Source organism: Salvelinus namaycush, chromosome 14 (genome assembly GCF_016432855.1).
Source record: "Salvelinus namaycush isolate Seneca chromosome 14, SaNama_1.0, whole genome shotgun sequence".
NCBI lineage: Eukaryota > Metazoa > Chordata > Actinopteri > Salmoniformes > Salmonidae > Salvelinus > Salvelinus namaycush.
The window spans coordinates 19,272,247-19,296,678 of record NC_052320.1 but is presented as its reverse complement, the minus strand read 5'-3'; the positions used below and the strand labels follow the sequence as shown (position 1 = coordinate 19,296,678).

General features: G+C 41.8%; 1 protein-coding gene across 3 annotated transcripts in view; it reads left to right on the top strand.

The window, feature by feature from the left end:
- LOC120059241 (lysine-specific demethylase 5B-B-like) overlaps window positions 1-24,432 on the top strand; it is a 37,932-nt gene that overhangs the window by 9,188 nt on the left and 4,312 nt on the right. For all 3 annotated transcript variants that reach the window (XM_039008135.1, XM_039008134.1, XM_039008137.1), the window contains 8 exons: window positions 230-411; window positions 18,567-18,691; window positions 18,881-19,031; window positions 19,236-19,350; window positions 19,509-19,864; window positions 23,666-23,804; window positions 23,948-24,127; window positions 24,249-24,407. In XM_039008135.1, coding sequence (XP_038864063.1) covers window positions 230-411; window positions 18,567-18,691; window positions 18,881-19,031; window positions 19,236-19,350; window positions 19,509-19,864; window positions 23,666-23,804; window positions 23,948-24,127; window positions 24,249-24,407 — 1,407 coding nt within the window. The remainder of the gene's footprint in view (window positions 1-229; window positions 412-18,566; window positions 18,692-18,880; window positions 19,032-19,235; window positions 19,351-19,508; window positions 19,865-23,665; window positions 23,805-23,947; window positions 24,128-24,248; window positions 24,408-24,432) is intronic.

Here is a 24,432-nt window from a genome sequence, read left to right as displayed (position 1 = left end):
TGTCATTGCTTTATATTTGTATTTTCCAGAACACAATATATTGATATTAATAGGCAGAGGAATCAGACCTAAACAGTAGAACACTGTTTTGATGTATGAATTTACAGGAATATCAAACACTAATGGGACATTGTTCACGCCAATTAAGGAGAACTGTCTGTAAATGCATACATCAATACGGTCTCTCTGGGGTCTCCATTTATAACATGTTTTTGTATTGTTCCCCAAGGGGGTGAAGCATTGCGAGCAGGCGGAATACAATCTCCTGCAGGATGACGAGCGGCAGTGTGCCAAGTGTAGGACCACATGTTACCTGTCTGCCATCACCTGCCCCTGCAGCCCTGGCCGGCTGGTCTGTCTCCACCACATCCAGGACCTCTGCTCCTGCCCCCTCACCAACTACACACTGAAGTGAGTAATGTCCACCAATATACTGTCTATGCCATCTACAGATGTCAGATCTTTACTTGATCACTCTTTTGTTGCGGATTATTTTCCTGCTGCATTGGGAAATTCAAATGAGCCTCGTGTTTGGATTTATTTTTGCAGTTCTCGTTCTCTCCATGCGGGGGCAGTCAAGTCATTGGGATCAGGGCTCGCCTTCTTAAAATAATGTCCTTTCTCGCTCCCTTAAATGCTATAGGCCTAAATCCTATTACTGTAACATTAAAATCTGCAAACATTTATCTGAAATGCAGCCATACACATCAACAACTGCCATTTTATATAGCTTAATAACATACAATAGATATTGGTCTCCGCTAGGCTATTACATACACTAGACACTTTATAGTTAGGCTATGTATAATTTTCATAGGTGGGTAGAGTACTGAAAATCTGTGCTTAAGTAAAAGTACTGTTACTTAGAGTAAAAAAGTATCCGGTCAGAGAACTACTTAAGTACTAGTTACAAATTGAGTTTGGTATTTGTTTTTACAGCTTATGGTAAATTGTGACTGCAAAAAAAAAAAAAGGACAACTTATTATTAAACAACCACTTATTATTAAAGCCTGCCAGCACCATCTTGTAGAAGTCCCCCAGCACAGGTATGTCAATGAAGACTGACATCAAACAAAGATAAAGTTTCAATTACGGTCATTCAATGTTGACTTAATATCTATCAATGTGTACAATTTCTTAAAGGTATATGGTACTCAAGACATTGGAATACTTTTACATTTTCAATTGCATTAATGAAAATTTACAGAATTTCACTATCATGTCAAGTATTTGTGATGGTGAATGCATACTAAAAAGACTTACACCAAGTGGGATGTTTAATTCTTCACTCAGAATGAACAGATAAATCAAACAACAATCAATATTGCAACGTCATTATCAATCATATTACTAGTATGCAAATCAGACATATTTCACCATGGAATTAAATTGATGTTAAAAGTGAATTTTTTTGCATTTTAGATAACCCCTTTCCAAACCTTAATCTACTCCTTTTAACCTGCTACAAAAAGTCAATTTTGGACAAGCTGTGTCCCTTCCAGACAACCGGAGTTACCCTCCACCCTCCTCTTCAGAACCTCTCCTTTCCACATTGAAGGGGATTTTATTTTCTTGGCTTGCCCATTCTCCGCCCCCTCAGTTGGACTGCTACAAGCTGTAAATAGAAATGCATTTTTCTAGTAAATGGCACAAAGCTTAGAGTTGATACACTGTGCTTATAGACCTTGTCATAGACCTTAAAGACCTTGCTTGTAGACCTTGTCATAAAAACAATGACATTTAGAGAAACACACAGAGTGGGAGAGAGCAATGCGTGGGAGGATGCTGCTGTGGACTGACCCGTTGATATAGGTAACGTTAGCTAGCTACATGGTTGACACAGCAGCTAGCTTAACCAGTTTATCTAGTGGCAACCGAATGTGAAAGCTAGTAAACTATTGCCACACACATCTGATTCATCTGTTCACTCTTTATGCCAATGACAAGGTGGCTAGTTAGCCAACAAGAAGACATATGGGGAGCCAAAACTAGCTAACTAGTTATTTGATTTGCACTTGTCCTCAAAACAATTTCAACAGCAGAATTATATCTTAACAATATTTCTTACTCCAGAAATATACAGTGTACAAAACATTAAGAACACCTTCCTAATATCTACAAAGTGTTGAAAGCGGCCCATGTTGACTCTAATGCTTCCCACAGTTGTGTCAAGTTCGCTGAATGTCCTTTGGGTGGTGGACCATTCTACACACGGGAAACTGTTGAGCATGAAAAACCCAGCAGCGTTACAGTTCTTGACACGAAACAGAGTGCCTGGCATCTACTACCATAATCTGTTCAACGGCACTTAAATATTTTGTCCTTCTTTAACCCCTTAGACCCCAATAGAATTCTGCTGTAGATTACTGATCATTTAAGATGGAAGCTAATTTTCTCACACATTTCAAACAGACATAGCAAAAAAACAAATGACAATTTAACTTAGTTTTAAAGAGCATGACCTCTTCATTAATATGACGCCACATTAATTTTAACAAAGCAAATTTGAGAACAAGGCTACCTAAATTCTATCAGCATATTGATTGCACTATTCGCGGGGGTAATACACTCGACCACTGCTACTCTAACTTTCGCGATGCATACAAAGCCCTCCCTTCGGCAAATCCGACCACGACGCCATCTTGCTCCTACCGTCTTATAGGCAGAAACTAAAACAGGATGTACCAGTGATGAGAACCATTCAACGCTGGTCTGACCAAACGGAATCCACGCTTCAAGATTGTTTTGATCACGCGGACTGGGATGTGTTCCGGTCAGCCTCAGAATAACATGGACCTATATGCTGTTTTGGTGAGTGAATTTGTAAGGAAGTGCATTGGAGATGTTGTACCTATACTGTGACTATTAAAACGTACCCTAACCAGAAACCATGGATGGATGGGGGCATTCACGCAAAACTGAAAGCGCGAATCACTGCATTTAACCATGGAAAGAGGTCTGGGAATATGGCTGAATATAAACAGTGTAGTTAATCCCTCCGCAAGGCAATCAAACAAGCGAAATGCCGGTGCAGGGGCAAAGTGGTGTCGCAATTCAACAGCTCAGACACGAGACGTATGTGGCAGGGTCTACAGGAAATCAGACTACAAAAAGAAAATCAGACACGTCACGGACACTGAAGTCATGCTTCCAGACAAACTAAAGACCTTTGCCCGCTTTGAGGATAAGTGCCACCGTCGCGGCCCACTAACAAGTACTGGAGATAATATACCACAATTACTTGAAACAATGAAGATACCAGGCCTGGTCTTCATAGCAGATTTTGAAAAGGTGTTTGATAAAGTATGACTAGAATCGTATATATAAATGCCTGGATTACTTTAATTTTGGTGAATCTCTTATACAATGGGTTAAGTTATGTACAGCAACCCCAGATGTAAAATAGTAAATAATGGTTACTTCTCAGAAATGATTGAGCTTTTAAGAGTAATAAAACAAGGCTGTCCATTGTCCCCATATCTATTTATTATGGCCATTGAAATGCTAGCTATTAAAATTAGATCCAACCAAACATCAAGGGGTTAGAAATCCAGGTAATAAAAACAAGTGTCAATGTATGCCAATGATTCTAGTTTTTTCTTAACTTCTTCTGGCTGCAAGCCCGAGGCCGGCCACAATATGACAACAGCCACTTCAAGTGCAGGGCGCGAAATTCAAAATATATGTTTTAGAAATATTTCACTTTCACACATTAACAAGTCCAATACAGCAAATGAAAGGTACACATCTTGTGAATCCAGCCAACATGTCCGATTTTTAAAATGTTTTACAGCGAAAACAGCACGTATGTTAGCTCACCACCAAATACAAAAAAGGACAGACATTTTTCACAGCACAGGTAGCATGCACAAAGCCAACCTAACTAACCAAGAACCAACCAAACTAACCAACAAACAACTTCATCAGATGACAGTCTTATAACATGTTATTCAATAAATCTGTTTTGTTCGAAAAATGTGCATATTTCAGGTATAAATCATAGTTTACATTGCAGCTACAATCAGAAATTGCACCGAAAGCAGCCATAATAATTAGACACCAACGCCAAATACCTAAATACTCATCATAAAACATTTCTGAAAAATACATAGTGTACAGCAAATGAAAGACAGGCATCTTGTGATTCCAGCCAATATTTCCGATTTCTTAAGTGTTTTACAGCGAAAACACAATATAGCGTTATATTAGCTTACCACAATAGCCAGAAACACAAGCCATTCCCCAGTAGCAAAGGTTAGCGATCGTAACAAACCAGCAAAAGATATATAATTTTTGACTAACCTTGATAAGCTTCATCAGATGACAGTCCTATAACATCAGGTTATACATACTTATGTTTTGTTCGAAAATGTGCATATTTAGAGCTGAAATCAGTGGTTATACATAGTGCTAAAGTAGCATATTTTTCCCACAACGTCCGGATATTTTTCGGACACTTTTTCTGACACACATATTCTGACCAAATGACTATTCATAAACATAACTAAAAAATACATGTTGTATAGGAAATGATAGATACACTAGTTCTTAATGCAATCGCCGTGTTAGAATTCTAAAAATAACTTCATTACGACATAAGGCTTACGTTATGGCGAGCGAGTGCCCAAAACCTGGGCGCAAAACTAATAGTACACAGTTCGACAGATATGAAATAGCATCATAAAATGGGTCCTACTTTTGATGAGCTTCCATCAGAATGTTGTACAAGAGGTCCTTTGTCAAGAACAATCGTTGTTTGGATTTAGAACGTCCTTTTTCCCTCTTGAATTAGCAAGCGCACTAGCCAAGTGGCGCGAAGCTCTCCTTCCTGAACAAAGGCACAACGCAACACGCCTAACGTCCCGAATAAATTTCAATAATCTAATAAAACTATATTGAAAAAACATACTTTACGATGATATTGTCACATGTATCAAATAAAATCAAAGCCGGAGATAGTAGTCGCCTATAACGACAGCTTTTCAGAAGGCAATCCCCGGTTCCTTCTCGCGCCTTCCTGAAAACAGGAAATGGGTGACACGTCATTCCAAGAGGATTTATTCCACCTCAGACCAAGATAAACACTCCATTTCTTCTCTCACTGCCTCTTGACATCTAGGGGAAGGTGTATGACGTGCATGTATACTAATACGTATCATGCCCATTTATAGGCAGGACCTAGAACAGAGCATAGTTTTCAGACTTTCCACTTCCTGGTCAGGAAGTTTGTGCCAAATGAGTTCTGTTTTACTCACAGATATAATTCAAACGGTTTTAGAAACTAGAGAGTTTTCTATCCAATAGTAATAATAATATGCATATTGTACGAGCAAGAATTGAGTACGAGGCCGTTTGAAATGGGCACCTTTTATCTGGCTACTCAATACTGCCCCTGCAGCCCAAACAGGTTAAGTCCATAATCTGGATCCCTGCACAGTCTCATTGAAGCTCTTGATCACTTTGCTAGCCTCTCTGGATTAAAACCTAATTATGACAAGTGTACCCTATTTACGTATTGGATTGTTAAGAGTTTACACTACCTTGTAGTTAACCAAAAAATGGGTGGATGTTGAAGTAGACATTTACATTTAAGTCATTTAGCAGACGCTCTTATCCAGAGCGACTTACAAATTGGTGCATTCACCTTATGATATCCAGTGGAACAACCACTTTACAATAGTGCATCTAAATCTTTTAAGGGGGGGGGGGGGGTTAGAAGGATTACTTTATCCTATCCTAGGTATTCCTTAAAGAGGTGGGGTTTCAGGTGTCTCCGGAAGGTGGTGATTGACTCCGCTGACCTGGCGTCGTGAGGGAGTTTGTTCCACCATTTGGGTGCCAGAGCAGCGAACAGTTTTGACTGGGCTGAGCGGGAACTGTACTTCCTCAGAGGTAGGGAGGCGAGCAGGCCAGAGGTGGATGAACGCAGTGCCCTTGTTTGGGTCTAGGGCCTGATCAGAGCCTGAAGGTACGGAGGTGCCGTTCCCCTCACAGCTCCGTAGGCAAGCACCATGGTCTTGTAGCGGATGCGAGCTTCAACTGGAAGCCAGTGGAGAGAGCGGAGGAGCGGGGTGACGTGAGAACTTGGGAAGGTTGAACACCAGACGGGCTGCGGCGTTCTGGATGATTTGTAGGGGTTTAATGGCACAGGCAGGGAGCCCAGCCAACAGCGAGTTGCAGTAATCCAGACGGGAGATGACAAGTGCCTGGATTAGGACCTGCGCCGCTTCCTGTGTGAGGCAGGGTCGTACTCTGCGAATGTTGTAGAGCATGAACCTACAGGAACGGGCCACCGCCTTGATGTTAGTTGAGAACGACAGGGTGTTGTCCAGGATCACGCCAAGGTTCTTAGCACTCTGGGAGGAGGACACAATGGAGTTGTCAACCGTGATGGCGAGATCATGGAACGGGCAGTCCTTCCCCGGGAGGAAGAGCAGCTCCGTCTTGCCGAGGTTCAGCTTGAGGTGGTGATCCGTCATCCACACTGATATGTCTGCCAGACATGCAGAGATGCGATTCGCCACCTGGTTATCAGAAGGGGGAAAGGAGAAGATTAATTGTGTGTCGTCTGCATAGCAATGATAGGAGAGACCATGTGAGGATATGACAGAGCCAAGTGACTTGGTGTATAGCGAGAATAGGAGGGCCTAGAACAGAGCCCTGGGGGACACCAGTGGTGAGAGCACGTGGTGCGGAGACAGATTCTCGCCACGCCACCTGGTAGGAGCGACCTGTCAGGTAGGACGCAATCCAAGCGTGGGCCGCGCCGGAGATGCCCAACTCGGAGAGGGTGGAGAGGAGGATCTGATGGTTCACAGTATCAAAGGCAGCCGATAGGTCTAGAAGGATGAGAGCAGAGGAGAGAGAGTTAGCTTTAGCAGTGCGGAGCGCCTCCGTGACACAGAGAAGAGCAGTCTCAGTTGAATGACTAGTCTTGAAACCTAGACATACTTGGTATTTACATCACAAAAAATATAAATGAACTTACCACAATCAATTTCAATAGGAAGTTAGCAAAAATAGATAATATTATGCAACCATGGAGAGGTAAATACTTCACATTGATGAACTCTCTGGTCCTATCACAGTTTACTTACTAATGGCACTGCCTACTCCAGATGACTCTTTTTTTTTTTTTTTTTTTTATCATATGAGCAAAAGATATTTAATTATATTTGGAATGCTAAACCAGACAAAATTAAACATGCCTATTTATATAATGAATGAGTTTGGGGGGCTAAAATGATTAAATATTAGATTTAAACCTCACTGAAAGCTTCATTCATACATAAGTTATACTTGAACCCAAAATGGTTCTCCAGTAGACTAACAAAGGCTCATCCTTTGTTCATAAATGGCATTTTTGCCTTTATACAGATTACATCTAATTTCCAACTAATTGAAAATGAAATTTGTTTAAAGTATCGCCCTTTCTTAAACAAGCCATACAAAGCTGGTTACAATTTCAGTTTTATCCTCCAGAAAAGAGAGAACAAATGTTAGGGTTAAATTCAAATATACTGATTAACAAAACATTCTTTGAAGAAAATGTTTAAATTGTATTATTTGTTTAATAATATGAAGAGAAATGGAGGAGGTATGTCACATGCAGTTATCAAATATATGGGAATATCTGCTCAATCCAATTTTACAACCAACTGATTGCAGCACTACCACAAAAATGGAGGAGGCAAGTAGAAAAGGGAGGAGGTAGGGAACTTGTTTGCCTGCCACATATTGAAGATAAATTGGCTGAAAGGAACTGGCATAAATAGAAAAATACCAGTTTCATCTGAGGACAAAAATGTTGACAGCTGCTCCATATAGGTTGCAAAATAAATGGGAGGAGCTTTTTGATGTACCAATTCCATGGCATATGAACTGGTACAAAAAACTACACTTGATTCAACCCTTCAACAGAGTTTTTTTAATTTTAAATGATATATAGCATTCTGTTGGTGGCAAGAATTGTGTGTGTATATATACAGTGGGGAGAACAAGTATTTGATACACTGCCGATTTTACAGGTTTTCCTACTTACAAAGCATGTAGAGGTCTGTAATTTTTTATCATAGGTACACTTCAACTGTGAGAGACGGAATCTAAAACAAAAATTCAGAAAATCACATTGTATGATTTAAGTAATTAATTTGCATTTTATAACAGTTAACAACAGATAACAGTTTGGATCACTGGAAGTTCACCCATTACTTGGTTAATGACATTTGAGACGTAAACAACAAATGCCAGATGTCAGGCAGGGTTTGTCTGAGTGGAAATACTTTGGCTCCTATGCATGAATCACACATTTCTGGCAAATGTGGGCGAGGCACAGCTTGTTGCCTTTAAAAACAATGAGTGTATGACGACAGAAAAATACACTGCTCAAAAAAATAAAGGGAACACTAAAATAACACATCCTAGATCTGAATGAATGAAATATTCTTATTAAATACTTTTTTCTTTACATAGTTGAATGTGCTGACAACAAAATCACACAAATTATCAATGGAAATCAAATTTATCAACCCATGGAGGTCTGGATTTGGAGTCACACTCAAAATTAAAGTGGAAAACCACACTACAGGCTGATCCAACTTTGATGTAATGTCCTTAAAACAAGTCAAAATGAGGCTCAGTAGTGTGTGTGTGGCCTCCACGTGCCTGTATGACCTCCCTACAACGCCTGGGCATGCTCCTGATGAGGTGGCGGATGGTCTCCTGAGGGATCTCATCCCAGACCTGGACTAAAGCATCCGCCAACTCCTGGACAGTCTGTGGTGCAACGTGGCGTTGGTGGATGGAGCGAGACATGATGTCCCAGATGTGCTCAATTGGATTCAGGTCTGGGGAACGGGCGGGCCAGTCCATAGCATCAATGCCTTCCTCTTGCAGGAACTGCTGACACACTCCAGCCACATGAGGTCTAGCATTGTCTTGCATTAGGAGGAACCCAGGGCCAACCGCACCAGCATATGGTCTCACAAGGGGTCTGAGGATCTCATCTCGGTACCTAATGGCAGTCAGGCTACCTCTGGCGAGCACATGGAGGGCTGTGCGGCCCCCCAAAGAAATGCCACCCCACACCATGACTGACCCACCGCCAAACCGGTCATGCTGGAGGATGTTGCAGGCAGCAGAACGTTCTCCACGGCGTCTCCAGACTCTGTCACGTCTGTCACATGTGCTCAGTGTGAACCTGCTTTCATCTGTGAAGAGCACAGGGAGCCAGTGGCGAATTTGCCAATATTGGTGTTCTCTGGCAAATGCCAAACGTCCTGCACGGTGTTGGGCTGTAAGCACAACCCCCACCTGTGGACGTCGGGCCCTCATACCACCCTCATGGAGTCTGTTTCTGACCGTTTGAGCAGACACATGCACATTTGTGGCCTGCTGGAGGTCATTTTGCAGGGCTCTGGCAGTGCTCCTCCTGCTCCTCCGAGGTAGCGGTCCTCCTGCTGGGTTGTTGCCCTCCTACGGCCTCCTCCACGTCTCCTGATGTACTGGCCTGTCTCCTGGTAGCGCCTCCATGCTCTGGACACTACGCTGACAGACACAGCAAACCTTCTTGCCACAGCTCACATTGATGTGCCATCCTGGATGAGCTGCACTACCTGAGCCACTTGTGTGGGTTGTAGACTCCGTCTCATGCTACCACTAGAGTGAAAGCACCGCCAGCATTCAAAAGTGACCAAAACATCACCCAGGAAGCATAGGAACTGAGAAGTGGTCTGTGGTCACCACCTGCAGAACCACTCCTTTATTGGGGGTGTCTTGCTAATTGCCTATAATTTCCACCTGTTGTCTATTCCATTTGCACAACAGCATGTGAAATGTATTGTCAATCAGTGTTGCTTCCTAAGTGGACAGTTTGATTTCACAGAAGTGTGATTGACTTGGAGTTACATTGTGTTGTTTAAGTGTTCCCTTTATTTTTTTGAGCAGTGTATATATATTGGGCATACAACAATCTCAGCTCTGTGGATTTTGCTGCGAAGAGAGAATCAATAGGGGCAATACCAGAATAAGTTATCTATGTAGCTTGTTTCTGGTCACAGGTTCAGGAATGGTTCAAAAAAATCACAACATGCAATTAAACTTAACCTTACAAATAGCAGTGTTGGGAAATTTGGAAAGCCAGTCAAATAATATAATACTCACAGGAAAGGTTTAACTTTAGCTCGCAATCTATGGATAATATACAATTTATAAGAGTTCAAGCATTTTGTAAAACATCACAATTGAAAAATATATGGGACATGGAAACCAAATGAGCGTGGTCTATGGTGATAGGTGGGATGGGCTGAGTGGCTGAGATATTAAAGAGCTTATGTTTTGTAATATATTGTTATGTCACTACTTTATATAAAAGTAACAAATGTATATGTAAAATGTATGTAGCAAAAAAGCTGTAAAAAAAGATTTGCCCTCAGAGGGGGCTGGTGGGGAGGGGTTAATAAAAAAATATATTAAAAAAAGACTTGCTCCCCTAGCTGAGTCCTGAAAGCATGCGCAGACCCGCTGGCTGGTGTGTTTACGGACATATTCAATCGCTCCATATCCCAGTCTGTTGTTCCCACATGCTTCAAGATGGCCACCATTGTTCCTGTACCCAAGAAGGCAAAGATAACTAAATGACTACCGCCCCGTAGCACTCACTCACTCTGTCATCATGAAGTGCTTTGAGAGACTAGTCAAGGATCATATCACCACCTTACCGGCCACCCTAGACCCACTTCAGTTTGCATACCGCCCTAACAGGTCCACAGACAATACAATCGCCATCACACTGCCCTGTCCTACCTGGACAAGAGGAATACTTATGTAAGAATGCTGTTCATTGACTACAGCTCAGCATTCAACACCATAGTACCCTCCAAGCTTATCAAACTGGAGGACCTGGGCCTCAACCCCGCCCTGTGCAATTGGGTCCTCTGACGGGCCGCCCACAAGTGGTGAAGGTATGAAACATCTCCACCTCGCTGACCCTCAACACTGGAGCCCCACAAGGGTGCGTGCTCAGCCCCATCCTGTACTCCCTGTTCACCCACAACAGCATGGCCACGCACGCCTCCAACTCAATCATCAAGTTTGCAGACGACACAACAGTAGTGGGCTTGATTACCGACGACGAGACAGCCTACAGGGAGGAGGTGAGGGCACTCGGGGTGTGGTGTCAGGAAAACAACAACAAAACAAAAGGAGATGATTGTGGACTTCAGGAAACAGCAGAGGGAGCACCCTCCTATCCACATCGAAGGGACAGCAGTGGAGAAAGTTAAGTTCTGCGGTGTACACATCAACGAAATACTGAAATGGTCCACCCACACACTGTGGTGAAGAAGCGCCTCTTCAACCTCAGGAGGCTGAAGAAATTTGTCTTGTCACCCAAAACCCTGACTTTTACAGATCCACAATCGAGAGCATCCTGTCAGGCTGTATCACAGCCTGGTACGGCAACTGCTCCGCCCTCAACTGCAAGGCTCTCCAGAGGGTGGTGCGGTCTTCACAACGCATCACTGGGGGCAAACTTCCTGCCCTCCATGACACCTATAGCACCCGATGTCACAGGAAGGCAAAAAAGATCAAAGACAACAACCACCCGAGCCACTGCCTGTTCACACTGCTACCATCCAGAAGGCGAGGTCAGTACAGGTGAATCAAAGCTGGGACCGAGAGACTGAAGAACAGCTTCTATCTCAAGGCCATCAGACTGCTAAACAGCAATCACTAACTCAGAGAGGCTGCTGCCTACATGGAGACCCAATTACTCACCACTTTTAACAATGCCACATTAAATAATGCCACTTTAAATGTTTACATATCTTACATTACTCATATGTATATACTGTATTCTATACCATCTATTGCACCTTGCCTATACCATCTATTGCACCTTGCCTATGTCGCTCGGCCATCGTTCATCCATATTTATGTACATATTCTCATTCACTCCTTTTTTAGATGTGTGTATTATGTAGTTGTTAGAACTGTTAGGTTAGATATTACTGCACATGCGGAACCAGAAGCGTAAGCATTTCACTACACTCGCATTAACATCTGCTAACCATGTATGTGACAAATAGAATTTGATTTCAATAGGAATAACACTCATTGTCTCCCATTGTGTAAAGACACTATCAAAAACGTAACACTCAACACAACGAAAAACCCTGGAGTATTTAAATTGTTGTACTTTTGACTAAAATTACTCACTCAAAATGTACCAAGTATAATATACCTATAGATATTATTTACATATAGAAACAATTATGCATAATGTGACCAGAGGACAATATTCAGAAAGTATTTCAAAACCCACACAAATTAGGCTATTTTGATTGACCTCCGTAACAATGTAAAAATGCAAACTATTCCAAAATGTAGGTAACCTCTCTTAATAAGATTTAGTACAGACCAGGCCTGACACGATGTAGAAATAGTAGCCTACTTTGACAATTCAGTGAATGCAACCAGTATTATTACATAGATAAATAGAGAAGATACAAAATATTTTTAGGACAAATTCATAATTCACACTTTAGTGTTTTGAATTTAGCCAACAACATGTCATGGAGCTTCTGGAAGCACAGCCCCATCTTGCACAGAGCACCCAAAGGTGTTTTTTTACACATTTCCCACTCTTTGTCCTGCGTCCACTCCGGATGCACACCACACACCATCTCTTGCTCCCTTCAAACTTCACCTGCTTTCAAATTAGTTACAACTCGGTCCACACACCCTGGTGCCACACTCTTGGCTCCCCTCTTCCTGCCACTGTAGCCGTATCAAAGTGAATGCACAAGCTGCATTTGGAATGCCTTCAGAGACCAGGGCCTGTGGTTTCTGGGAAGGGGCCTTTGCAGGGTCCCCCACACAATGTATGCATTTATGATGGTGATGTTGAGCATTCCCCAAAACGCATACTTCCACCATTTTTCTGCCTGTGTCCAACATTGTAATAGCTCCTCAGTTGGTCGAGATGGTCAACCCTGCCCATATTCTTGTTGTAATCTATGACAAGCTCTGAAACATAAGTTCCTGCCACTTTTAAAAACCACTCCAAAACCCCTGCCACTGTCATTTTAGGCCCGGGCTCTGTGGTACACGGGTGAATGGTGGGACTTGGGGCAGACACACATGGAAATGTAGGCTCCCCTCTTCCTCTCCCTCCGCTTCCATCACTCTCCTCGTCCTCTCCTTCCTCTCTCCCTCTAATCATCTATAATCACTCTTCCTCCCTGCCTTTTTCTGCTGACATCTGACTTGCTCCACATAACATCCTTCGCTTTCACTGACCTAGAGTAACAGAGGGAGAGGAGCAACAAAAAGGATTATTTATTTAACCTTTATTTAACCAGGTAGGCTAGTTGAGAACAAGTTCTCATTTGCAACTACGACCTGGCCAAGATAAAGCAAAGCAGTGTGACACAGACAACACAGTTACACATGGAGTAAACAAGCCAATAACACAATAAACAAGTCAATGACACAGTAGAAAAAAGAAAGTCTATATACAGTGTGTGCAAAAGGCATGAGGAGGTAGGCAATAAATAGGCTATAGGAGAGAAATTACAATTTAGCAGATTAACACTGGAGTGATAAATGAGCAGATGATGATGTGCAAAAGAGCAGAAAAGTAAATCAAATAAAAACAGTATGGGGATGAGGTAGGTAGATTGGGTGGGCTATTTACAGATGGACTATGTACAGCTGCTCAGATAGTTGATGTTTAAAGTTGGTGAGGGAAATAACTTCAGAGATTTTTGCAATTCGTTCCAAGTCACTGGCAGCAGAGAACTGGAAGGAAAGGTGGCCAAATGAGGTGTTGGCTTTGGGGATGATCAGTGAGATATACCTGCTGGAACATGTGCTATGGTTGGGTGTTGTTATCGTGACCAGTGAACTGAGATAAGGCGGAGTTTTACCTAGCATAGACTTATAGATGACCTGGAGCCAGTGGGTCTGGCGACGAATATGTAGCGAGGGCCAGCCGACTAGAGCATACAGGTCGCAGTGGTGGGTGGTATAAGGTGATTTGGTAACAAAACGGATGGCACTGTGATAGACTGCATCCAATTTGCTGAGTAGAGTGTTGGAAGCTATTTTGTAGATGACATCGCCGAAGTCGAGGATCGGTAGGATAGTCAGTTTTACTAGGGTAAGTTTGCCGGCGTGAGTGAAGGAGGCTTTGTTGCGAAATAGAAAGCCGGTTCTAGATTTGATTTTGGATTGGAGATGTTTAATATGAGTCTGGAAGGAGAGTTACAGTCTAGCCAGACACCTAGGTATTTATAGTTGTCCACATATTCTAGGTCGGAACCGTCCAGGGTGGTGATGCTAGTCGGGCGGGCGGGTGCGGGCAGCGAATGGTTGAAAAGCATGCATTTGGTTTTACTAGCGTTTAAGAGCAGTTGGAGGCCACGGAAGGAGTGTTGTATGGCATTGAAGCTCGTTTGGAGGTTAGTTGGCACAGTGTCCAAGGAAGGGCCAGAAGTATACAGAATGGTGTCGTCTGCGTAGAGGTGCATCAGGGAATCGCCCGCAATGAGCGACATCATTGATATATACAGAGAAGAGTCGGCCCGAGAATTGAACCCTGTGGTACCACCAGAGACTGCCAGAGGTCCGGACAACATGCCCTCCGATTTGACACACTGAACTCTGTCAGCAAAGTAGTTGGTGAACCAGGCGAGGCAGTCATTAGAAAAACCAAGGCTATTGAGTCTGCCGATAAGAATACGGTGATTGACAGAGTCGAAAGCCTTGGCCAGGTCGACGAATACGGCTGCGCATTACCGTCTTATCGATGGCGGTTATGATATCGTTTAGTACCTTGAGCGTGGCTGAGGTGCACCCGTGACCGGCTCGGAAGCCGGATTACACAGATACACGGATACAATTGTAGTCAGGAACATTCTCACACTGTCACTCTTTCTTTTTCTCAACCACACACACACTAGTCCTAGTACTGAGTTTCCATAAATTGTGTGATAGTTACACGCCTCCCATTCCCCACACACCCTCTCCCTCCCAATCAACTCTTGCTTTCTTGCCTGACAGAGTTTGCTAATGTTAGCTGATTAGTTACAAAGCTAGGAAAGTTTCAAAATGAATTGCATTGGTAGAAACAAGACAAAACAAGCAACTTGTTAGCTGGGTATGTAAACAAATATCCAACTCATCGTATGAGCTCCACTGCGCAGGCCTCTACTACCCTAACACGACAGATAATAGGAAAACGAGGCAATGTATAGCCTATGAATATCTGCACCTAGCAAACCATGACAAACCATAACTTACATCCAAAAGATAAACACAAATTACTCTAGTCTTTATTTCGGTGACTAGTTAGCTGGTTGTCTGTATGGCTAGCTAGGGAAAGTGACAGCTGAGGTTGACGCTTCGTGAGCGCAGGCCAAATTTACCGCTACACACACACACAACTTTTCTTGCTTGACAGACTAACTAGCTAGCTAAAGCAAGCAGCTTGGGCCGTTTCCATATGAATTACATTGGTAGAAATAAGACAAAACAACCAACTAGTTAGCTGACTATAATACAGCTAAACACGGCAACTATTTCCATGAGACGAAGAGCAATCATTCGAGCTACACCGTTGATGTGCTAGCCTGTACCAACCAAGTTATCATGACTTGCTAATTTGTGAGCTATTTACATAGTAACTACCCAACTCGCTAATGGCGTGGTAGGGCTCCATTGTCCCTCTAACCACTCTGACATCAATGAAAATGCACTCACATCAAAACAGTATCTTGCTTTTAAAACTCACCTCACTTTGATTGATCAATTTGAAAAAGAAGTTCAACAACCGTTTGAATCTGAGTGCAAACATTGTAGTTGCGGATGTTTCAAATCCTAACAACTAAATGGACAGCACTTTCTACGGTGCCGATTAATTCAAAACACCATATGCAGGGTGAAGATGCTTGAGATGCTTATAGTACTTGAATTTGCCACTCTGAAATTTAAGTACTGGAATACCTTAATCAAACATTTTCTCGTTGGTACTTATATTAAAATGAGAGAACAGAAAATGATAAAATATGTTAGAAAAATGTATTGATCTTACATATTAATTACTGCTGAGTTTAATTTCCTCACGTTTCGCGCTATGGTTTCCAGGCGAGCGAGCTCATTCCACCCACACTACCACTCAGCCAGGCAGGTACAGAACTGACTGATTAGGCGCCGTCAAACGTCACATCGATAGCTAAAATGCAGAGCAAATTTAGATTCAAGCCTGCCTTTTGTGCGTATGGAACATTTCTGGGATCTTTTATTTGAGCTCATGAAACATGGGAACAACACTTTACATGTTGCTTTTCATATTTTTGTTCAGTATAGTTTCCCCCAAACATGTTTTACCACTACATCACTGGACCAAACCACACCGTGTAAGGTGCAAAAAACGTGCCAGACTTTGACATGGGTAAATCAGCCCTGAAGGGGGAAAGAGACAACGCTGCATCCTGCGCTGGCGCCAGTTCTACATGGACTTTTTCTCTCCAGAGCTTGTTTGTCTCATTCAATGGGCGCCTGCGACATTCCACTTGATCGAGCGGCAGCCGTGCTCCTGCCATTCTGGTGGCCGTTCACGTTCCGTTTTCCTCACACAGCCCACTCGCCCTTCTCCCAACCAGCGACATTAAAGCTGCCAGTCGGAAGCAAGGCGCTTTTTCGTAGCTGTTAAGTAGTAGACTCCCAAATGCCCAATAAAAATACAATACAGTTATTCAGTGGGAATTGTGTAGTGATGTGAATAGAAAATGTGTGTAGTACTGATGATGCTGTAATAACTTACCAATCATGTTTGCAGACCTGCCAACATGCACGCATTTTGCGTACCATCTACGCAATTCTCTGTCCATGTACGCAGGTACAAGTTCCGAGTTAAAAGTACGTATAAATAAATAGGGCCTGATATTTTTTCATTTTAATAAAAAATAAAGCCACTGAGTAAATCTAACATCCCGATTCTCGAGTTGCAACACACAGACATGTACGGAGTGTGTGTCAACGGACATGGAGATTAATACACCATTATTCGCCGTAGCTACCCGGTGTCTGCCCCTCGTGTTTGTTGTTTTGCTGAGTTTGTCGACTGTCAGCTGTACGTAAACACATGGACAAATCCCATTTCGACTTCGTGTGTTGTGGAAAGGTAAACACTAATTGTTTCAAGCTAACGTTAGCGAACATAAAATGGACATTCAGTGGGCTCTGCCAGCAGTTGAAATGAAAAATAACTGGTCGCATTTGTGCGAGTGTGATATACATTTAATTTTGCATACCATTAGTTGTATTTTCCATGTAACATTACGAGGATCATGCAACCTGATAGACTGTAAATGTCTTATGATCCACGTCACAAAAAACATTACAAAAGTAAAATAAAAAAGTAAATAAATCATCTTGGCATTAAATGGAGTCGGGAGTTTAGAAGACTGCGCGATGAAGAATGAATGAGTATTATTAGGTATAGAGGCAATGCTTCTAAAATGCCTTTTCACTAAATTTTAGATTTTGTCAATTTCGAAAATCTGAAATGATGTATGCACTGCAAAGAAATACAATAGGCACCTATATAAGCTGAAACACCAGAGTTGAATCTCCAATTTGCCCCGCGCTTCTGGTACTCTAAAAAGTTGGACAGGGTTGGCAGGTCTGTGTATGTAGTAAATAAGTAGCTAAACATGTTTAGTATTATTGAGTAGAACTTGTAAGGTAGTGATGGCGATATACTGCCATCTGGTGGCGACTAGAAACAAGTGTATAATAGGAACTATTACAAATGGATGGTCCTTGAAAATAAATATTAGCGCTTGAAAAAGTACTTGAAAGTCCTTGAATTTGACTTGCCACTGTCTGTATGAACCCTGCATACGCATATTAGCGATTATGCTCATGCATTGGTCTATATATGAGCTGTACCCACTGGACCACACAGGTGCTAAAATAAACATTAAGCTATTTTGTCTAATTCTTGCCTTGAACATATAAAACATTTTTTTTTTTTTTTAACACATCAACCCCCCCAAAAATATTGTCTATTTATTATATTCCATATAAGAATTCACACGAGACACACAGTAGCCTGCATGTAGCTTATAAAGCATATTGAACTGATGCACAGTGGACCTGCAGTATTAAGTTATTGTTATTGTATAGCCTACAAACACTGCTTCCAGCTGCCCCCTAGCTGTGATTCTAAATATTAAATATCCTTTCAAATCCTCTTGCTGTAGGATTATTTTCGTCCTGTGACGAAATGGCTCATATTAAGATCCGACATCTGTGTCCTGTTCTGTTGTTCACACCAACTGCACACTGAAGTCCAGGGAGCACATTCAGCAGGGGGAACATTATATGAATGCATACATGATATATTATGTAAACATGTAGAATAAGGAATCACGTCCACTCTATGCAGGACATTTATGTGGTTCTGGTTTTGTCGGATGCCTCAAATATGCAGTGTTCTCTTGTCCACTGATATGGCTTCAATCTCCACAGATATTTATTTTAGTTTCTATGCTTGCAGTTATAGATTTACACTGGATGATCTGTACCCCATGATGAACGCGGTGAAGCAGCGAGCTGAGTTCTATGATGAGTGGGCCTCCCACGTGACAGACACTCTGGAGGCTAAACTGGACAAGAAAAAAAGTGAGAGATGAATTCACCTTGTCTATGTACTTGTCTCCATTAGCAGTGCTTTTTAGTGACGTATTAGGCTTAATATGGGTCCTGGAAACTGGCCCAGAGACTGCAATTAGTAGTGAATTAGGCCTCACACCCTTCTCATTGTAAAGCACTGTGGCTGTGTAATTAATTATTGTGACCGTCTCTCCTCAGGCTTGTCAGTCTTCCGCTCCCTCATCAATAAATCAGAGTTGAAGATGTTCCCTGACAACGACCTCCTGCGTCAGCTCCGTTTAGTCACACAGGATGCAGAGAAATGCTCCTCAGTTGCCCAGCAGCTACTCAACGGCAAAAGGCAGACCAGGTAACTTACACAGTCCAGTGAAAGAGGAGTACCACTGGTTAGTTTTCCTCCCTCGCCGCAAACATGATCCACTATGCCTGTGTCTTTTATTGTATTCCATAATAAACAGTGTTATTCTAATTTTCTCACCAATGCTGTATAAACATGTGCATATTGGAATATGAATCAGTATGATTCAAGGTTTGTCATAATTGCCTCTCCCAGGTATCGCTGTGGTGGAGGGAAGACACAGAGCCAGCTGACTGTGGAGGAGCTGAGGTCATTTGTCAGGCAACTGTACAACCTCCCATGCAGCCTTCCCCAAGCCCCCAAATTAAAGGTATTGTAAGCCAGTGTCTCAATGCCATCATGATATTGAAGCCATTAGAAAACAGAGGCCTCTGTTTAAAGAAATTGATCAGAGGATATTGGAATAAAACAAATCTCAATAGTTATTTTGATCATAACTGAATCTGAATTATGTTATATTTTTCTTAGGAGCTCTTGAATTGCATCGAAGACTTCCAGCAACACAGTGAGAAGCTCCTGGCAGACGAGACCACCGGCACAGCAGAGATCCAGAGTCTTCTAGACGTTAGCTTTGACTTTGACGTGGAGCTGCCTGAACTTCCATTACTACGGGAGAGGCTGGCACAAGCCCGCTGGCTAGAGGGGGTGCAGCAGGCCAGCACCCAGCGCTCCACCCTGACCCTGGAGACCATGCGGAGGCTGATAGACCAGGGCGTGGGTCTGACCCCTCACCCCTCTGCGGAGAAGGCCATGGCTCGCCTGCAGGAGCTGCTAACTGTGTCTGAACACTGGGAGAACAAGACCAGCAGCCTCCTCAAGGCCAGGTGAGGGCCGTACACTGAGGGTTTCTCTTTTACATCTGTAATCTGTAAACCAGGGATTCCAGTTTTTTTTGGTGGGTTGTGTATCTGATTTGAAAGAAGAGACCTAAATGTAGTTAAAGCTACTACACAGGATTTATTTTTAAATGTTTGCATTGTAATTTCTGAAAATCTTCATAATATATCTTGCGCTAATAGTGTAATAGTAGTGTTTCACAGTATTACTTATCCACCAGTGTTGTGATAGGCTGTGATATTCGCCTATTGATTTCTCCGGCCGGAGTGGCATCTGTTGTCAAACTGGGAAAGCTGTTCTAACTTTTTGGCTGTGTTATTTAGTGGAAATAGCTCTTTTCCTGGTTGCTAAAAATCTAAACTGTTCGCTCAATTTAAGTACATGTGAGAAAACAAGTACTGAATGGTGTAGGGAATTATTGTGATCACTGTGAAATATTTTTTCAATAACAAAAATATTGTTTTTTAAGCTGGTGGTCCAGCTTTAAACATCTGTAAAACTATATTTTTTGTTATTGAAAATAAATGTCACAGTGATCACAATAATTTCCTACACCATTCAGTGCTTGTTTTCTCACATGTACTTAAATTGAGCAAACAGTGTAGAATTTTAGCAACCAGGAAATGACAGCGATTTCCACTAGATAAGTCAGAACAGCTTTCCCAGTTTGATAACAGATGCCGCTCCGGCGGGAGAAATAAATTGGCGAATATCACAGCCAATCAAAACACTGGCGGATAAGTAATATTGTGAAACACTATGATTCCACTAATAGCGCCAGATATACTATAGACATTTTCTGAAATTACAATGCAAAAATTCTACAGAAATCCTATGTGTAGCCCCTTATAAGGTAAACAAATATAAATGGTTTAAGGTCATCTTCTGGTTTTTGTTATTCTGGATCATTTAGACCGTGAATTTACAAAAATTATCCTCACACAGAGATTCAACTCTGGGTCTTGAATTTTACTGAACTTTCTCTACAAAATGAGCCATGTGGTTATATCACTTGTATTAAAGCTAGTGAGGTTTTGCTTTAACTAATGTACAAACATTAGCATTGGTGACTAGATTACTGATTTGTACATTAGCAGAACTATGTCAGTGTCCCTGATTTTGCTTCATTTTAATTCCAGCTAGTGCAAAATGCTGCTGCTAGAATATTCAACAAGATCTACAAAAAGTGAGCATGCATATCTAGTTCTGCTTCATCCCATTGGTATCCAGTGCATTTTAATAACCACTGTCACCAGCGTTTTCAAACAGCTTTTTTATTGGCATGGCTCTCCAAGGAATGTGCATCTATTCTGTGCGCTCCACATATCCACGGTTTACCTTTGAGTCTTTTTCAGTCTAGTTTTAAAGGGATAGTTCACACAAATTACAAAAAGACATTTGTTTCCTTACTCTGTAAGCAGTCTATGGACAAAGTATGACAGCTATCCATGCTTTGGTGTAGTTTCCAGCGTTATCCACAGGATTTTTAACAAGATGGTGCTGCTCCGTACGGCTGGGGGGAGGCCCAGAGATTTAGTCTTAGTTGTAGTCTTAAAATACCTTTTAGTCTAAGTCACATTTTAGTAATTTCATTCTTCGTTCGTTTTTTATATGTTGTTTAAAACTCTGGACAATTTTAGTCTAGTTTTAGTCACAGCCATTTTTGTCACAGTGCGTTTAAAAAATATATTAATTATGAATATTTAGGCTACCTCTAACTTGTGCACATTCAGATAGCCTTGGCCAAGTAGGCCTACTATCCCATCGTATACCTTAGCTGGCAACATTGATATTGTGTCAGATTATAACCAATGCCAGCCATAATCAACCATATAGGCTATAAAACCTTGGCTAAGGTTAACAATTTACAGCTCCGATTTTTAACCCCATCATAACTTTCAAAGGGGGTAAATAACAGTGGTTTCCTTGAAAAGGGGAGAATTTGAGCTTTACTAAAATGACGGGAGTATTACTGTACTCCTAATATTCAACAAATAGCATTAGTTTTTCCCATAGGAAAAAAGCAACCGCAACTCGCATTTGCAGACCACGGCACAAGAACGGCAACGCGGATGAATAACAGTGCACATGGGAAAATATAGCTTCTGATGTGATCAAAGCAAAAATAGCCTACATGAATGTAAGAGAGAGTAAACATTGATTCCAGTTGAGGTTAGTTATAAGTGAAGTGTCCTGCCTTCGCATCAGTTCAAAAGATTGACATGTGACTGAAGTGACCTGGGAGCTGTGTGGGAGAGCCGGGCAGATCAACTCAGACTGCACAACTGAAAGATGTCAATTCTGCCAATGAGAGGATTGCGTGAAATATACTCCATGCATGTTTAGGATTGGACAGAATGGATGAAAAGGAGCTTTGTCAAATTAAATGTCCATTAGTCTTATGTGGAATTATTTTCTCGTCGTCACATTTTCATAAACTAAAATGAAAAGGAATTTGTAATTGTTTTTTTCCAGGACATCTCATCAAGTTATTGTCAGGATAAATTGGTGATTGACAAGTATGTTTTGTGATTTGTTGATTAAATTATAGCTGTTACTGTCGTACCTTATCCATAGACTGCTTACAGGTTAAGGAAATCAGTGTCATTTTGTAATTTGGGTGAACTATCCCTTTAATTGTCTGCATCTTTCTAAAGCTAGAGTTCATAAAAAAATCTATTTGTCATTTTAGAGCTTAATATGGTGAGAAGTACTGTTCTCTCTATCTCATCAAGGATGGCTGGATAGTTTTGTTTCTTTATGATTTTATTATCAGTATGTTCAACATTTCCTTTATTATAGAATTGTGCAAAGCCCATATCACGGTAACTGTATATGTAGCCTATGCAATGGTTTCAAAGTGTACCATGGTTGCAAGGGGACAGTATAGATAGCCTACCTGTAGTTAACTGCCAAAATAAAGGAAACACCAACAGAAACTGTCTTAATAGGGCGTTGGGCCACCACGAGCCGCCAGAACAGCTTCAATGCTCCTTGCCAGAGATTCTACAAGTGTCTGGAACTCTATTGGAGGGATGCGACGCTATTCTTTCATGAGAAAGTCCATAATTTGGTGTTTTGTTGATGGTGGTGGAAAACGTCTCAAACGCCGCTTCAGAATCTCCCACAAGTGTTCAATTGGGTGACTGAGAGACACACACACACACACACACCCTTTAAACCCCCTATGCTTCTTTGAGACCCCTCTTTCAAAGTCACTGATGTATCTTATAGCCATGGTAGCCAAAATAATGGGCAACTGGGCATTTTTGTACATGACCCTAAGCATGCTGGGATGTTAATTGCTTAATTAACTCAGGAACCACACCTGTGTGGAAGCACCTGCTTTCAATGTACTTTGTCTCTCATTTACTCAAATGTTTCCTTTATTTTGTCAGTTGCCTGTATGTGAAGCTACTTAGACTAAATGATCCATCAGTGGTCAGAGGAAAACGTTGCATGGTTCACAACCATCACAGCAGTTATGTCTGCTTACATCAGAATTATCAAAGGTTTGAAGCTTTAATTTACCTTTTGTAAAATATGGAGTGAGTAGAAACATATTGTCCAACAAGTGAAGTGAAGTGTCTTAGGAATTGCCCCCCAAAATAATCATGATAGTACATGCATATATTTATTATTAATACACACCTGAGAAAATGTCTCCATAGTCCATACAGATTGATGAATATGATTTTTAGGCTTCCTGGCAGCTGGATAACTGGGCCCCCTTATGCTGGTGACTGACCAGTCTTCTGACCTAAATGTTGTGTTTTCTACTCCACCAGGCCCCCCCTCTCTATAGAAGCCCTCTCCGAAACAGCTGAGAAGGTGGCTGGTATCCCTGCTTACCTCCCCAATTGTCTGATGCTGAAGGACTCCATCAGTAGGGCCAGAGAGTGGCTTCAGGAAGCTGAGGCACTTCAGGTACAGAATAATACAACAGGTTTTCACACAGATGTCAGTTGAATAATATTTTTTTATACATGACTTTCATATGCTTCCAGGTTGACATGTTATAATGTGTCAACTTTATGTATAGACAACTTGAATTCTGTGTACTCTTTCAGGATGAAGATTCCATTCCATTGTTTTACAACCTCTCTGATATGGTTATTCGAGGACAAGACATCCCAGTCCAGCTTGGCCCTCTAAAGCAGCTGGAGTCCCTGGTGGCAGAGGTGCAGGCCTGGAAAGAGTCTGCAGCTAAAACTTTCCTCATGAAAAACTCTCACTTCACTCTGCTTGAGGTAATGTTCTAATAGCTGTAATGCACCACTCTCTGAAAGTTCCATGAGTGATGTACAGTATATAGCAGTTTATTTCCCAGAAATGCAGTCACTAGAATTCATCATTTGTTCTTGTCCACAGGTTCTGTGTCCAAGATGTGAAGTTGAAGCAGGTTCTCCGAAAAGGAAGTCCAAAAAAGCTAAAGACATCACTCAGCACAGCAAGAAGAAGATGGTGAAGCTTGACTGTCTCAGTGATGTGGAAAAAGCCCTCTCAGAGACCAAGGACTCTGCTTCTGCTGTAAGTACACCTACACTGGCCATTT